Below are 17,293 nucleotides of genomic sequence, written 5' to 3'. Positions count from 1 at the left end.
GTTGCAAAATGTCTTTTATTGCTTTTTAAATTAGTGAATGGACCCTCAGCTCTTTGGAAAACAACATAGTCATGTTCTAAAATAGCTAATGAGTGTACATATGTACAATATCTCATAAAATAATTTTGTCATAACTTACCAATTCTTAGGACCTGCTGTGAAGTGAGCCAAAGCCATCCCATAAAGCACACCAGTGAAAACAACAGTCCCGTCCTTTTCACCATGGTCAGTCCTCCGAATTTGAATTTAACATTGAGATCAAGTTTTTTTTTGGCCTCAGTAATTCATGCTGATAACTTGCCCGTCCTTGTGTCCATGGCGAAAACAAACCGGAATCCATCCCACATCCATCCCTCGCACATTGCAAAAAATCAAAACAAATATTAAGAAAACATAAAGATCACAGTTTGGAGCTGCAGATGCCACTAAATCAAATGACCTCCCGTTTTGCCATGCTAAGATCTGCTATATGCCTGCAATCTTTTTACTTTCCAGATTCATTCTCAAAGCAGATTTCTTATGTTTTCCCTGTGCACACTTGAGTTGTAAGCTGCAACCGAGGAGGAGGAGGAGGAGGAGGAGGAGGAGGACCATGCACTGTGCTCCTCCTGTCAATTATGCAAGAATAGAAAACGCTTTCTGTCAGCAGTTTTCAAAATAAAAGTAGAAACTATTACCACAAAGGGGCAAAATCAGACCCATGCTTGGTGAGAAATAATATGTCACAAAACACCTGTGTGTTTTTTTTCTTTCTTTATTTATTTATTTATTTATTTTCAGTAAATCTTTTTTTTTTTTTTTTTACATTTATCAAATGCTGGTCTTTATTATTTAATTTTGGAACTTGTGTTGAAATGCAATAATTTAGTTTTGACCGCTGTACTGAACTATTTCAAAATGTATTTCTTATTAAAGTAGTACATTTGGATGTGTATTTTGATTTTCTGCAATTTTTTTAATAACATTATTTCATGAATCCCTACCTTTTTGATCATTCTAACAATTATAGAAATCTTTGGTCAGCTGAGCCTCTGTGTCAGTGCTTTTATTGTGACATCAGGCGTTGCTGGAGTCTGCCCCTCACTGCCTGTGCCTTTGGCTGCTTTGACACTGCTGAAGCCCCCCCACCACTACCACCACCACCTCCACCCCACACAGTCGCTCGATTGAGGGCACAGCCAAGCCGCTGATCTCCAAACATGGATACGTCCTGAAGATTAACTTCAAATCTGGCAACATTCGACCTCGACAACATCTTTGCCTTGGTACACCGAGGAATGATTAAATCTTTGCTCCAGTCCTGATGGAAATGCAAATTTAATCCGCAAACTGCACGGCGATGCACCCGATAAGATTAACTATCTCAGACTGCTTATATGACACCGTGTTTAAGTTAAATGCAATGTGCCAGTGTGTTCCTTTATTCCAAAATCTGCTGTATTCCTTAAAACATTGGTTTAAGAAAGAAGTTGGGAGTTCCCTTGATACTGATCCTCATAATTATCTGAGCCTTTGAAGCATCAATAGCGGCCAATAGATAGTTAGGGAGCTGGTGTATACTGTTATTTGATTGCCTAAAGGTGAAATATAGCCTCTTCTGTTTATTTTCCGAAAAGTAAATTTATCATCAAAGGTTCTATGAAATGTATCATATTTTCTGAGTTCTGTAAAAATCTAGACTGAAAATAAAAGCTGTTTCCTCACAGTTACACCCCCGTGTAATGAAAACATTAACGTGTTTGTTGTTTCCAAATTATTCCTTTTTTATATGGAGTTTCTACAATCAGTGGATGGAGAGCAGTATTCGTCTAGCAGCTGGTTCATAAAATTTAGGAGTATTGAACCATCTGTCCCGGCTCACATTGTAGTCTGTGGTGACATCTAGTGGTTGGAAAGTGGAAGTGCTGGTGTGGTTCGTGGACACAAATTCCCTTTTTCACACAATATTGGTGTTTCATTAGCATATGTGATGCGTCTAATTCAATATATGTAACTTTTAAACATTATTTTATAGTTTGAAAACAATTTTAGTATCACACAATATAAGTATTTAAAACAAGAAGTTTTATTGTTGTTTTTTTTTTTGTTTGTTTGTTTTTGTTTTTTTTTTTGTTTTTTTTTACAAAATCTGTATCTCTGAGAGCAGGGCAGTTCTAATCAAAATCATAATTGGCAGTTTCCAACAAGGTTCTTGGACCAATTTATATACTGACCCTATTCAGGAAAACAAGAAAAATAACATAAGAAACCAAATTTGCCCTGTTAATCTGCATTTTTACGCAGCATTAAGAACAAAAATCAACTGTCAAGCATTTTTGACCCAGAATTTTCTTTTAACGAACATCCATCCATTTTCTATCCCTCATGAAGGTTTCTTGTCAGGGTTTCGGGGTGGCGACTGTCTCCGGTGGTCAACAGGCAGGCTGCACCTTGAACAAGTCATCAGAGAGAGATTCATGCGAAAGGATTTCTGTCTTGATGTGGACTGGGGCCATCACTCCAAAGCAACATACAAAAGCCAGATCACAGTTTACAAATGCACTCAGGGAGGGACAAAGACATACATATTTTTGGAGATATGTGGCCTAAAGAAACTAAAATGAAAATGTTTGGTCATAATGGCCATTGCAAGCCAAATTATATATTCCCACCTGCGAGGTACAAGGTTTCCAGGAGAGACTGTTGCACTTCACAAAATACAACACATCCTGACAAAACAATATTATGTGGAAATACTGGAGCAAAAACAATTCCATACATTAGCCAGAAAATTAGAGTTTAGGCCAGTGGCTCTAGGCATATTGTCATATTAGTTACAAGGTAACTTAAGGACAACAAAGGTAAAGTTTTTGAGTGGCAATTGCAAAGACTTGATCTCACTACCATGAAAAAAAAAAAAAAAAAAAAAAACTTTGCAGAGCTCGAAATGTGTGTGTCAGCAATGCGGTCTAGAAACCGGATTCAGTCACACTCCTTCTGTCAGGAGGATTCCAGGAAACTGTTGGGAGAAGCTTATGGAAGTATCCTGGAAATGTTTGCTCCAAGTCAGATATTTTAAAACGCAACTCAACCAAATACAAAGGAAATGCAAATAATTTTCTAATTTTGGAGCGAGAGAGAGAGAGAGAGAGAGAGATTAAAATATAATCTGTCTCTTCATTCTGGCATTGAGTAGTCTAATTTAATGTCCAACAATGAGAAAAAGTAGGCAACTAGGGAAATCACCACACTCATTAAATCATCATGACTCAAATTAGGAGAACAATTTTCATGCCAAAAGTCATACCGTGTCTTATGAAAGAAAGGTATCACCCATATTTAATAATAGCAGTTATATGCCATTGGATCACACAACCCATTATATGGAGCAGTGTCTTGGGTTACATACATTGAGCTCTCTGGAATATGAATGCTTCCAGGCTCGCTAGAGCCTGCAGACTGGTCCATGCAGGCTTCCCCGGCCTTCATTTCCTCAGCGACGTTTTGGAGCGGAAGGTTCGCGTCCGTCGTTTTGCTGCGGTGAGAGTTTCTGGTTGAGCTGAGGCTTGAGACGTGGCTATAACTCTTCCCGGACGGCTTGTTGTCTGAGGGCAAACAGCGGCAGGTGAACAGCAAGGCGGAGGCGAAAAGGAAAGTCGCAGTCACCCAACCGAGGTAGAGGGCTTCTCCCAGCTTTCTTCTGTGGGTATCAAGCGGCGGGTCGTTCAAGTCCCGTACGATGACGTGACCGGTCCACGACACTGGTAAAAAGACACAGATGCAGGCCATGTACTGTATTCCTCCAGCGACCATTAGGATTACAGTTTTGGCCCATTTGATACCCTGAAAGCAGGAAGTGCATTTCATTCCCGCCAGAGCCACCAACAGCCCCAGCCCTGACAAGGCTACAGAGCAGCACATCAGGCCTCTGCCAGCATGCAGCTCAGGGGAGAGATAAAACATGGAGTCGTACACCACACACTGCATCCTAATGTTTGGCTCTCTGTGGCAGCTCATCCACAGGCCCTCCCAGCGCATCTCCATGTCCGTTTTGTTCCCTCCGGGGGAAACAGTGACCTTCCACATGGGCAACACCGTCGTCGCAGAGGCGCCGATCAGGCCGATCAGGCCGACGCACATCGCAGCAATCTCAGAAACGCCTTCCATCATTGTTTAAGTGTCCGAGGGTCCAGCGCGTGCGTTAAAAGTGAAACGAGCTCCCATTCAAACGGAGACCCGCTCTTAATCTTCCGAGTTTAAAAGACAGAGAGGGGGGAAAATGTCCCAGCGCAAGGAGGATCTTACCTGCGAGTTAGTTTGGTGTAGCAGCCTGTTTGTTGTGGGGAAAATGCTGCGCAATTCCCTGATTGGTTCAGAGAGATCTGGGCAAATAGAACCTCTGTATGTTTTGTGTTTATGAAACACCAGGCAGTGGAGGTCTATCAAAGCATTGGTCTTTCTTTCTTTTCTTTTTTTTGTTTTGCCAAACATTGAGCGCAATAAAGCAATCCAAAAAATGTTCATGACCACAAGAACGGTTCTACAAGCTTTGCTTTCTCAGGTGGTAATTTTCTATTTAATATGAATTTGTAACCTGACAAAATATGCTTTTCGAACAAAATGTATTGTTGGCAAAACATTGACCTCAGGTATTAGAGTTTGTAGCAATAATCAGAGGATAGGTGACATTGTGGACAACATAGTTGTATGATTTCATGCTACTTTAATAACCTTTATAAGCTGAAAAACGTTCCATTTCTAAAATGAAAAGGCCAGTATGGATTCACTAAACTGGATATATAATGTATACATATCTTTAAATGCTATTTTTTTGTGGTTTCATTGTGAGAATATTTAGCAAACTCATAACAATGTTGTCTAGCTTTTTTTTTCCCACTGTTTCGCTTGAATATTTCATCTTTTTTTTACCTGAGTGAACTATATTATCAATAATTGTTCGATATTTACTCAATTTTTTTTTTACTTTTACTCTTGCCGTTTCTGATAAAGCTCATCCTCTGTTGCTTTAGAACTAACTTGAGACCAGATCAGCTTGTTTTTTTTAATGGTTAATTAATTAATTATTAATTAATTAACTCTGTCTGTGTCACAGTCATGCCCCGAATTTCCCCATAGTGGGACAGTATAGGAATTTCTAATCTTCTTTATCGCTTGATATCATGAATCCATTTTTATTTAGCCTAAGAATGCAAGAAAGATGGCATTCACGTTAACTCACTTAAGCACAGTTACAACAACAAATATGTATCTGAGACTCCTGAGTCATTCATTATATGCAAAGCATTTTGATTAAAATATGAGCTGTTTTCCATTTGCAGACCGTAAAATCATTTTTGCTACCCTGCAGAGGAAAATGTAGCTTTAGGAACATGTTTCAGGTGAAGGTCACTGTGGTTATGAATGAAATTTGGCTGGAAAAGTTGAAAATATCATAATTCAAGGTTTATGCACCAAGATGTGTGTTGGTGGTGCATACTTTTCTTACAGAATATGCACAAACATACTGTCTTCAGTTTTATATCTATGAAGCTGTTATGCCCACTTTTTATCTCCTGCTCCAACCACATTCATATTAAAGAGTCCAGTTCCCCCAACATCTTAACTATACAGCTGAAAATGCATAAAAGGAGGAAAATATTAACATTCAGTAGCTGCTAATGGTTATCGGGGAATTTACCAAACCATATTCATCAGTTTTTTAGTATTTATGAAAATGGTCCCGGATGACATAACTGGCTCTTTCTCAGTTCTGAGAAACCCTGCAATGAACCGCAATATTTAGACGTAAAATATTGTTCCCTTGTCTGTAATCAACCCTGTACTGTAAACAGGTCTGCCTCCACAGATGAGCTCAGAGCTTTGTTTAAAAGATAAAAGAGCTTTGGTTTGACTGTCTAAAAGATTTTAAGATAGAGAGCACACCTCCATTTTCTTTTAAGAATGGTTTGCTCTTTGGTCTTTAAATATGAATTTTCAAAAAAAAAATGTTATGCAAAGGTTTAAGCAGATCAGAAAATGGATGGATGGATGGAAAATCATATTACAGGAAAGACTGGTAAAGTTAGTCACCACACAAATAAAAATTTTAATAATATTTTTTAATCTGACATGCAGCCAGGAGAGTCATTCAGTGATGCCACAGAGAAGTACAATTACAGTAGTACAGTATCACATTATATACTAAAAAATATAAAATAAAAAATATATTACAATCGTATCGGATTTAGTCTAAACACGAAAGCAACAATCATTCCTACTTCTACTAAAATATTGCTGCATTGATTATTACAGTCATACAAATTTTATCAAACAACATATTGTCATTTTGAAACATCAAATTAAGTGATAAATTTTGAGTTCTTCTCCCCTGATGGAAATAGCGTTTGACATATTCCTGTTTCTCCTGAAATCTCCTTTGCTTTGTCCTTTTGAGTATAGCTCAGTCTTCGTTTCCTCTCATGGCGAGACCCACCACCACTCTGTCTTATGTTGAAGAAAAAAAAGTAAAAGGCTAAAAGTAAAATAGGACAGATGTTAGGTGACCTTTGTTGTATATTAATCTGGCAAAAAAATGTAGCAATCAAGACAAGATGGTCAGTCTGACAATGAGGGGAAAAAGTCACACACCTCCATGTCCTCAGCTGCAATGCTTGATACTGAATCACAGTTCATGTGTTTAAATTCTGCTCTGAAGGCTGTTCTTTTAACTTGCCCGTAGATGTGGGTTAAAAATAAAACTTCGGTTATACTCTGTACTCCAAGTATCAATTTTTGAAGAGAAAAAGTAGCATAACAGCAATCAAGTCCTTCTTGGAATTGCCAACCAGTTATTTGCATGTTTCCAGACTCATTGTGACAATGCAGGTAAAGAGGATGTGAGTTTATTTTGTGTTTACAGTTTAGTAGTTCATAGGGGCATACCACTGAACTTTAGTTTCTCCAGAAATAGAAACAAAAAATACAATAATAATACAGTATAAAAAAATGCAATCCTAGCAATTAGAAATCTCAGTTCTTTTTATATTTTTCTGTAATTATATGTGATACAAAACAAATAAAGATTAGTATACAGTAAAATGAACAAAGTTGTTTTCTGTTTTGTCTGCAGGGGAGCAAAGAAGAACTTTGAAGCGATGAGATGGGCGGCTCACCTTTACATCAAATAGTGTTGTATTTTCTGTCAATTTCTGACGTTTTAACCGAAATATTGAGAAAAACGTAACATTTTGGTTATACAACTCACTGAAATCCATTTTAATGTTCTAAGGTTGTTTGAACACAGTTTTAATATGTATTTTATACATATTTTGCCTATGGTTTTGCTTTTTATTTTTCTTCTTTTTTTATCAACAGGCTTATTTGTTGTTTTCTCTTGTTTAAACGTGTGAGAAAGCCAGGGTAAAATGAGTTTTGTCTGTTTTTTGTTTGTTTCATGTATGAAATACATAAAAACATGAAACTTTGAGTGGTTGGATGAGTAGCCAACAAAATTAGACAACAAAAACATTTAGTGGCGTTGTAGACAGTTTCTAAGTGAATGTATTAAATATGTTTTGCATCATTGCTTAGTTGTGCATTTCAATAATTAAGTTTAATAAGTAGCCATTTGTCACCATTTGGGCCTCAAGTCCTTTTGGACAAAAAAGGAAAGCATTTTTAAATCAGGATTTCCTTTTAATAAACATTACAAATGGAAATTTAAAAAAAATCTCTTTGTCACATAATTACTTTTATATTGACACTAAATATAATAAAGACAAAATATTAAAAATTCAATAATATTAAATAAGTATAGATCAGGCTGTATTTTAAAAAAAAAAAAACACAACAATACAAATAATCAAATATTTAGCTTTAGAAGGTATAGATCAAGCTTTATTCTTACAAATTCACTGTGTGTAAGAATCACAAAACTAAAGCAATCAAAAAGCTTGAAGAATGTGATCAGGAAAAAAAAAGTATATTAGCTCCGTGTTCCAAAGAGCAGATTTAATGTATTTAAGAACTAAACCCATATCAGAATTTTTGTAGGGAGAAGAAAATATCGCATTAAACGTTCTTTTATATGTACACTCCATTGTGGCTGAGGCTGCGAGACTCTGGGTGAACCATGGACTCCTTATAGGTTACAAAAAGAGGACTTTGTGGAACAGGATAAAAGCTTGACTGGAAGGATGAAGTTACATTTCCGCTGTAAGTCGGCGGGTACGGAGTGGGGTTCTGGGTCATGTATAATGAGTTTCCTGGAGAATACATGCTTCCGGGGTGGCGAGAGCTCCGCACTGAAGATTGATGCGCCAGGCTTCTTTGATACAGCAACGACGCGTTGTCGGGAGGGGCAGGAGCGTAGACCATGGTTGGGTTCATCAGGGTTCCTTCGCTTGTCATTACATAAGGGACATTCTGCATCACTACTGGATGTTGTTGCCCAACCATGCTGCTGCTCTGGAGAGAATCCCGGTATCCATTCGACTGGATGCTGGGAACACTTGAGATGGGATGATATCTTGTCATTGTTGGCCTGTTCGCGTCCGGCCTGTAGTTCAGCAGTTTAGGTGGGGCGTATACGTCGAAAGAGCCCTTTTCTGATGGTATACGTCTGCAGATAAACAACAAGGCGGAGGCAAAAAGCACGGCCCCCGTCACCCAACCGATGTAAAGAGCTTCTCCCAGCTCTCTCCTCTGGGCATCAATCAGCAGCGGATTGTAGAAATCCTGTATGATGACGTGGCCGGTCCAAGACACAGGTATGAAAACGCAGATGCAGGCCATGAACTGCATTGCTCCGGCCACCATTAGAATAATGGTTTTAGCCCATCTGTTATCGTTAAAGCAGGAAATGCATTTCATTCCCGCCACAGCCACCAAGAGCCCCAGGCCGGACAAGGCTACCGAGCAGCACATCAGGCCTCTGGCAGCCTGCAGGTCGGGGGGCAGAAACAGCAAGGAGTCGTACACCTTACACTGCATCCTGATGTTTGCCTGTCGGTAGCAGTTCATCCACAGGCCCTCCCAGCGTGTCTCCATCACGACTATGTTTTCTCCGATGAAAGCCGTGACCTTCCACATGGGCAGGCCGGTCGTAGCCGAGGCGCCGATAAGTCCGATCAGGCCGACGCACATCGCAGCCACCTCGGAAACACCTTCGATCATTGCTTAGCGTCCAAGAGTCCCGTGCGCGTTAGTTCAGAATCAGGCGATCTCGCGGGGAGAAAAAGGGAGAAAAAAAACAATGTTTTCTCTGTCTTCAGCAGAACATTTGAAGAAAAAAATTAGATTAAGGTAGAGGTATGTCCGGGCAGTGTGGATCCTTTCTTGCTGTTTGCTGTAAGAAGCTGTTTGTTATGGGAAAGTGGCTTTGCCATATCCTGATTGGCTCAGAGAGGTGCAGGTAAAGAGGATATGTGCTTATTTTGGGTTTACAGTTTAGCCCTTCATGGGGGCATTACCCTGAACATTAGTTTCTCCAGCAGTAGAAACAAAAAACACAATAATATCTGAGTGTAATAAAAAAAATACAACTCCAAGAATAAAAAAAAATTCAGGTTTTTATTTTTTCTGTAGTCATATGTGATATAAAACAAAGAAAGATCAGTATACAGTGAAATAACCAGCTCCGACAGCTCTTTCTGTTTTGTCCACAGGGGAGCAGAGAAGAGCTTTGAGGTGATGAAACAAGAGCTTCAAATTACATCAAAACAGCATTGTAATTTATTAGGACCCGTGATCTACGTCTACATTTGAATAAATCATATTTGTTTGAAGTAGCAAATCTGTCATATATACATAGTATCAAAATTCCATTGTATTTAATGTTGTAGATAGAAGTTGCTGTTATTTTTGCTATCTCACAATGTAATGTAGTGACCTTTCACAGCTTAAAAGCTTGGAACTTCTGACTCAGTTGCTTTGAAATGAAAAAGCTCTTCGGATGAAGAGCGAAATGTCTTCAACTACAAGAACTGAAGTCCAGTTTTTTTTTTTTTTATAACCTTTCCTGATTTTGCCATGTCCTGGATGACAGAAAATCTTCACCATCGCAGTGACCTTTAAGCCGAGAAACATGTTTACTTCCTTCATACCCTTCATGAAAAGATTATTTTGCTGAACATATGGAGCAAGGATCAACACAACAGCTAACAAGGATGTTTTAGTCTAAGTTCAAAGTGACTTGCAGATTCTGCTCACATGATCCCTTTGTCTGTTTGCTTGGCTTGGTTGAGTTACCTTCGCATCCACGCCCTTAGTGAGCAGTGTTACCTAAGAATCACATGTTTGTTCCTCCATTTCCTCCTTTTTGGTAGTTCCTGGTTAGACACCACAGAACAGCAACTCTAACTTTGGATTAAATAGCCTGAAATAGTTAGGGATAGCTATCAGATTCATTTTCATACGATCAGTCTCCATTTTACGTGTAGTGTCCGAAATCATTATGGCACACCTGACATTGTTTGACTTTGTATATGAAACTGGATGGGACTTGTACAAGACTGTGAGGAAAAGGAAATGCATTTTCTGATACTGGTGGAGTTCTAGCTCTTACAAAAAAAACCAAAAAACTATTTCAGATGTTTTTGTTGCGTAAACGACGTACTGTACGTTGAACGCAAGCAATAACGTCCATTTCACCAGTAAACACACATACACTTCTGTGAAATGACTAAATGGTTGAAGATTGCATAATAGCTGTATGCAAAGAACAGATAAAAAAAAAATGGTACCCCGTTCTGACAAAACACGTTTAGGTTTTCATTAGTAAAAATGTTGAGTGGCTAAAATCCTATAAAGCTTTCTGCATAGATTGAGGTTAATATGCAAAACTATTTGCATTTTTAGCCAAAATAATAAGTGCAGTTTAAAAAAAAATACATACAAAAAACATGAATTATCTGTGCTATTGAAGCCATTTGCTTACAGTGAGATGTTTTCAATTCAATGTTTTAGCTTGAAAATAATGTATTGCACTGCCAGGCCAGTCTTTCTGGGGTGGGAAATGATTATAAAGACAACTGCTGAGTATTGCTGATGAAAGTGTTCACAGATAAGCAACTCCACTGTGCACAGAGGGGTATCCGGATTGGTAACTGTAGACGGTTGACGGGTGTCTTGACAGCATCGGCCGGGGCTCTGATCGAGGGATGAACACCAGCTGCTGGGGCTGCAGAGGCTGCATTGGCTGCATTGGCTGCAGCGGCTGTGGGGTGTAGGCCGTGTAGTCGGAGTTTTTGGAGTACATGTACCTCTCTGACCTTTCGTCTTCAGACTGTATGTTGCAACAGGTAAACATGCATCCTCCGGCAAATAGGAAAGCAGCCGCAACCCATCCGATATAAAGAGCCTCTCCGAGCTCCCTGCGCTGGGCGTCAATCAGCAAAGGGTTGTAGAAGTCCCTGATGATGACGTGGCCTGTCCAGGACACAGGAATAAGGACGCAGACGCAAGCCAGTAGAATCATGCACCCTGCGATGATGAGGACCAGCCTCTTCGCCCGGTCGTTGTTCCTGATGCACGACGTGCACTGCAACCCCACCAAACTGATCAGCAGGCCGATGCCACCCAGAGCCAAAGAGCAGCACATTAACCCTCTTGCAGCCTGCAGGTCAGGGGTGAGAGCCAGCAGGGAGTCGTAGACCTTGCACTGCATCCGTATGTCGGCTTGTCGGAAGCAGTTCATCCACAAGCCCTCGTAGCGAGTCTCGAACACTATAATATTCTCCCCAATGAAGGCTGTCACCCGCCACATCGGCATCCCAGTGCTTGCAGCTGCCCCGATCAAACCAATCAGGGAGAGTAAAAGTCCCACTATCTCCAGTGCTGAGTTGGCCATCCTGTCCTCAGTCACTCTTCCAGGCTCATAGGCGCTATGGCAGCGAGACCGTATTCGGATATGGCTCGAAGCAGTAGATTTTCCCTATCGAGAAGCAGTTCATCCAAATGGAGGTGGAGCAGGTGGTTGTTCACTTGTTCAACCTCTTCCCCATGGATGTTACGATATACTGGGAAGGGGTGGGGATTTGTTCCTGTAGCTAAGAGACTGATTCCTTTGTGTGTGTGTGTGTGTGTGTGTGTGTGTGTGTGTGTGTGTGTGTGTGTGTGTGTGTGTGTGTGTGTGTGTGTGTTTGTGTGTGTGTTTTTCTACCTCTGCACACCAACCCCGGGAGCTTCTGTGTGCTGCTACTTTGTTTATTCAGAGGGATCCATTTACATTCTCAGATATCCCTTTCCAAGAGAGCCTCAAAGGGAGAAAAATATATTTTGTTGAATGAGAATCATTTTAGTAAAATTGTATTAGGCAAGGAAAATTTATTTGTATAGCACATTTCAGTACAAAGACAATGCAAAGTGCTTTACATGATTAAAATATAGGAAAATTAAAAACAGAATAAAAGCAAGTTGGAATAAAATGTGGAAAAGTTGAAACAGAATAAAACATGGGAAAATGGAAACTAAAAGCAAATGTTACCATATTTTATTTGCCTATATTAGCAGTTTTTGTCAGTCAACTGTATTTCTAAATGTATAAAAAAAAACGTAAAAAATCTTGACTTGACCAGATAAAATGCCTCTGCCATTGTTTCTGGAGGAATGTGACAGTTTTAACTCATCTGCTAAGTAAGCTTGTGGTAAATTTCAAAGCACACACAGGACTCCAACTATACTTTTAACCCCCCTTCCCCCAAAATATTTAGCGGTTTTTCTACACGATCCTCTCAAGGCTGTGGTTATACCCTTTTCTTATGCCCTTTATACGCATGTTTTCCTTCCACTCAACTTCCCATTAATATTCCAACACCCAGCTTCTTTAGCAATGACCTTACTAGGGTTACTGAAGGTGTTAGTGACTGTCCACTGGACATCTGTCAAGGCAGCAGTCTTTCCTGTAGTTTTGTAATATGTTTTCTCCAATGAAAATATTTAATATGTAATATGACATTTATGTATTAAAAACTGCTTGGTAAAGTAAATATGTTTAGTATAACTACAGCAGACTGCTAATGATTTCAATGAATATGTTTTATATAACTCAAAATGTATTTCTTTATATACCTTTTGAAAATGCTCAGAAATTTAAATTGTATTTATTTCTATTTATTTATTTATGTTAGTTAATAAACTCAGAGTAATCGTTAGCAAGATGTTTTATAGCAGTTATATAAAATGTGTTAATCATGTGTAATGTGATGACAAGGAATAAATATTTTAAATTGTAGGGCACAAATTAACAGATTTAAATCTTTTTTTGCACAATGGTTTATTTTGATTGCTGGAATTATTAAGTTTGTACAGATTTTTTTCTAACTTGTAACAACGTTTTTTGTTGTTATCTGATCCTCATGTCAGCCCAAGGCGGAAATTTCGTGGCTGAGACAAAAGCTCACTATACCTGACCTGCGTTTTTTTTTTAGGTCGGATTTTCTTGAATAGCCCAGTTTTACTGGTTAGGGCACATTTCTCCAAGATAATGATTAAGACGTCAGCTGTCCGTGTACACACCCTGAAGTGAGACAAGAGGAGTTTCGACAGGAATATCTGGATTCCCTGACAAACAAATGTTTTTGAACCAGTTTTAATTAAAGAAATAAAAGAAAGGAAAACAAACATTCTGTCACACTTTTTTCTTATTTTATATGACAGTGGACATTTAATGTTGGGTATCATTTAAAAAAAAAAGTATATACATAACAAAATCTGAAAAGTAAACAGAAATTACCTGTAGATATGAAGATAGTCTAGTGCATATAGTTTTAACTCAAAAGAGCATGTCTGTGGATTCTGTAAAGGTATAGATATTATCACATGGCTGCTTTTTTCTTATTAAGCATGTAAAACACTCGCTTAATAGGCACAAAAACACAAAGACAAAAGCATTTCAGCACAACTCCTCATGATCAAAACACAATGACATTCATAATGAATTTCAGTCTCAGAAATACATTAGCCCAACTTTTTAAAGTACTGAATGGGCCTTTTATTGCTATGCCCTGTCTTTGTCACTCGACCGTCCTTCGTCATTTGAGCCATATTTTGTCTGGTTTAAACATCGAGTCCAAAGATCTTCTAGTACTGAGACGGAGCATACACCACAGATCCTGGTGGGGGCGCAGAGTATGGAGGCTGGTAGTTGTATTCGGGCTGGTATGTGTACGGCTGGTATGAGTAGGCAGGCTGGTAGACACTTCCACCGGGGTTGTAGATGACCCTCTCCTCTTCGATGTTGGTGCGCGGAGCGTGGCGGCACAGCAGGATCACGCCGGCGGAGAAAAGCAAAGCAGACGTCACCCAGCCGATGTACAGAGCCTCCCCGAGTTCCCTTCGCTGGGCGTCAATCAGCAGCGGGTTGTAGAAGTCCATGATGATGACGTGGCCGGTCCAGGACACTGGGATCAAGGTAGTAACGCAGCCCATGAGGAAGAGACATCCCTCCGACCACAAGGACGACGTGTTTTGTGCGAGCGCGATGGTCCACCATCCTAGTGCATTTCATTCCCACCACTGAAACAATCAGGGCGAAGCAGGTGAGAGCCACGGAGCTGCACATCAGGCCTCTGGCTGCCTGGAGATCTGGCGGCAGGAACAGCAGGGAGTCGTACACCTTACACTGCATCCTTATGTTGGCTTGTCTGAAGCAGTTCATCCACAAACCCTCCCAACGAGTCTCCATGACAATGATGTTCTCCTCAATAAAGGCCGTTACCTTCCACATGGGCAAGCCCGTCACCGCCGCCACTCCAATGAGTCCGACAAAACCAACGACGAGAGCCACGATCTCACAGCAGACTTCGTTCCGCTTTTTCCTCTTCTCGGCTTTCTGTTTTTCCTCATACATAGAGTCCTGGTAGTCTGTGTAGGCCATGGGTGGCTTCTGCAAGTTCTCGTCATAGTAAGACGGAGCATAGGTCATGGTCATGGGTGGCTTGGTATAGCCACTGTAGGCTGTGTAAGAGGCCATCGCGGGTGGCACCAGAAAACCAAAGATGCACTTTCCGGCTGCACTCTTACAGCTCCGCAGGCAAGTCTGAAGGAAAGGACAAGCAACAGAACATATACACCCACAAAAACATGCAAATGATGCAATCCAGCCTGACTGGTTGATCTACATTGAAGTCCTCAGGTAGATGGGGACAAAGGAATGTTCCTTGTTTGATTGCAAATGAAACTGCTACAGCTTTCAATCCACTATTTGCTGTTGAGAATGCTAGCTTGGTTGTTTTTTAATTAAACATACTAACATTTAATGAATAAAGTTATATTATATCATTATAATAACATTATATAATTATATAATTTAGACAATATTATATAATTTAGACATTAAACAGGATTGGAAATATTTTCAAATATACACAGGTCATGAATTGGCTTCTCTTGTCTAGAAAAATATCATATTTAGCTTTAGGTACCTACTGATTTTCAAAGCATAAAAATCCATTGTTATTTATAGAAATACATTTGTGAGGATGGTTTCCCTGATTGTTTAAGACAGTTCCAATTCAATTCAATTTAAATTCAATTTTATTTATATAGCACCAATTCATGAAACATGTCATGTCAAGGCACTTTACAAAGTCAAATTCAATCAGATTATACAGATTGGTCAAAATTTCCTATATAAGGGAACCAGTTGATTGCTTCAAAGTCCCGACAAGCAGCATTTACTCCTGGAGAAGCGTAGAGCCACAGGGAGAGTCGTCTGCATTGTCCATGGCTTTGCAGCAATCCCTCATACTGAGCAAGCATGAAGCGACAGCGGAAAGAAAAACTCCCCATTAACGGAAAGGAAAACCTCCAGCAGAACCGGGCTCAGTATGAACGGTCATCTGCCTCGACCGACTGGGGGTTACAGAAGACAGAGCAGAGACACAACAAGAGAAACAAAAAAGCACAGAAGCACACATTGATCCAGTAATCTGTTCTACATTAGATGGTAATAGCGGGTGATCTGTCTTCTCTGGATGATGTCACAGATAACAGAACACCAAACCAGGTGTACCTACTATGAAGAAAAAAGAGAGAGAACAAAAAGTTAAAAGCTGAAATGACGACAGTCATTTCAATGCAATGCAATGCAAAACTGGAGAACATAGAAATCAGTAGAGTGAGAAAATAGACCCTGATGTCCTCCAGTGGCCTAAGCCTATAGCATCATCCAGTGATCACATCTGTTAAGTAACTGAAAGATGATCATCAATGGCAAAACCTCTGAAGTTTATATGTAAAGTGAGCTGATAAGAAGGTGTTGAGCGCAGAAACAAGAGGAGGATTGGTTTCACTTGCCAGAAGTTCTCACCTTTTTTGCTGACACACTGAAGTGTTACTGACATCTTTCTCGCAATAGCTCCAAATGCTTATGTGTAATCTGTCTCCACTGTTGGATTTATTCTTTGTCATATGGGTGCAATAAATAATTAAAATAACTTATTAATCTATGTAATTCCTTTTGTAATAAGAATTACATAGATTTGGTGTAGGGCTGCTGCAACTAGTTGACATATAAGATAAGATAGGCTTTATTGATCTCACAATGGAGAAATTCACTTGCCACATCGGTTCATACAAGAAGGTGCAGAGTAGGAAAGGTGCATTCAGTTATATACAGTGAATCTTCATATATACAATGGATCAAAAAGGATACGAAAAAATACAAAAGAAATAGGGATGGACATATGCTGTCCAATTTACATACATAGTGATCTATATGTATATAAACATATATACATACTAAAGATATCAATGTGAACAAGTAAATATAGTTGACAACATCAAATATGTAGTGACTTATGCTGCTATCACCACCTGAACATATGTCAGTACACATGTATGTATGTGCAAATGTATACACGAATGTATATGCACATATATACGTGTAGGTACGTATGTATGTACGCGTATAGGTATATATATATATGTATATATATATATATATATATATATATATATACTTATATATTTACGTATATATTTTTTTTATATATTTTGACTCAGCGTATACTTTTGCAATCTAAGATGGTAATAAGAAATATCTTCTTTTATGATTAAATGTTAATATGGCTTGCCTTAAAAGCTTCTTATGTAAATTACAGTCTAAGACATTCTATTTCAAATAGAGTATATCAGGAAGCATATAATTTTCCTTTGGGGTTGCAATCACGACTGAATTGAGGCCTATTTTAGTTTATTTCTAGATCATTTTAAACTAATTTCTCCCTCTGAATCCTCAGGCCTTTGATTTGCAAATACATATTTTTTGTTGTTCTACAGTATACAATTATTATTTAATATATCGGTTGTTAGT

The 17,293-nt window shown here is 39.1% G+C and overlaps 5 protein-coding genes across 6 annotated transcripts in view; all 5 read right to left on the bottom strand.

Annotated features, from left to right (window-relative positions):
• LOC105937996 (glutamate receptor ionotropic, kainate 1) overlaps positions 1–576 on the bottom strand; it is a 33,596-nt gene extending 33,020 nt beyond the window's left edge. Inside the window, exon 1 of one of the 2 annotated variants that reach the window (XM_012879588.3) lies at positions 140–576. In XM_012879588.3, coding sequence (XP_012735042.1) covers positions 140–224 — 85 coding nt within the window. In that variant the 5' untranslated portion in view covers positions 225–576. The remainder of the gene's footprint in view (positions 1–139) is intronic. The other variant, XM_012879587.3, reaches the window with a different exon arrangement.
• A 1,521-nt stretch (positions 577–2,097) lies between these two features.
• On the bottom strand, positions 2,098–4,271 carry LOC105938008 (claudin-8). The gene has a single exon (XM_012879603.3). It carries the CDS (start codon positions 4,147–4,149, stop codon positions 3,319–3,321), a length of 831 nt encoding a protein of 276 aa, XP_012735057.2. The 5' UTR covers positions 4,150–4,271; the 3' UTR covers positions 2,098–3,318.
• Positions 4,272–7,817: 3,546 nt separating this feature from the next.
• On the bottom strand, positions 7,818–9,493 carry LOC105938007 (claudin-8). Its single transcript, XM_012879602.3, has one exon. The coding sequence runs from the start codon at positions 9,151–9,153 to the stop codon at positions 8,062–8,064; it is 1,092 nt and encodes a 363-aa protein (XP_012735056.2). The 5' UTR covers positions 9,154–9,493; the 3' UTR covers positions 7,818–8,061.
• A 40-nt stretch (positions 9,494–9,533) lies between these two features.
• Positions 9,534–12,009, bottom strand: cldn8 (claudin 8). Its single transcript, XM_012879595.3, has one exon. It carries the CDS (start codon positions 11,825–11,827, stop codon positions 11,036–11,038), a length of 792 nt encoding a protein of 263 aa, XP_012735049.2. The 5' UTR covers positions 11,828–12,009; the 3' UTR covers positions 9,534–11,035.
• A 1,597-nt stretch (positions 12,010–13,606) lies between these two features.
• zgc:110333 (claudin-8) lies at positions 13,607–15,028 on the bottom strand. The gene is given in 2 exon segments (XM_012879594.3): positions 13,607–14,421; positions 14,423–15,028. Coding segments are annotated over 2 exon segments (891 nt in total). The 5' UTR covers positions 14,951–15,028; the 3' UTR covers positions 13,607–14,058.
• Between the last annotated feature and the right edge of the window lie 2,265 nt (positions 15,029–17,293).

The sequence above is a fragment of the Fundulus heteroclitus genome, chromosome 18 (genome assembly GCF_011125445.2).
Source record: "Fundulus heteroclitus isolate FHET01 chromosome 18, MU-UCD_Fhet_4.1, whole genome shotgun sequence".
NCBI lineage: Eukaryota > Metazoa > Chordata > Actinopteri > Cyprinodontiformes > Fundulidae > Fundulus > Fundulus heteroclitus.
The sequence above is the reverse complement of the archived record's forward strand: the minus strand, read 5'-3'. Positions and strand labels throughout refer to the sequence as shown.

Bases quoted from the DNA above. Each gene is read 5' to 3' on its own strand.
- LOC105938008 (XM_012879603.3), bottom strand. From the start codon at position 4,149: ATGATGGAAGGCGTTTCTGAGATTGCTGCGATGTGCGTCGGCCTGATC.
- LOC105938007 (XM_012879602.3), bottom strand. From the start codon at position 9,153: ATGATCGAAGGTGTTTCCGAGGTGGCTGCGATGTGCGTCGGCCTGATC.
- cldn8 (XM_012879595.3), bottom strand. From the start codon at position 11,827: ATGGCCAACTCAGCACTGGAGATAGTGGGACTTTTACTCTCCCTGATT.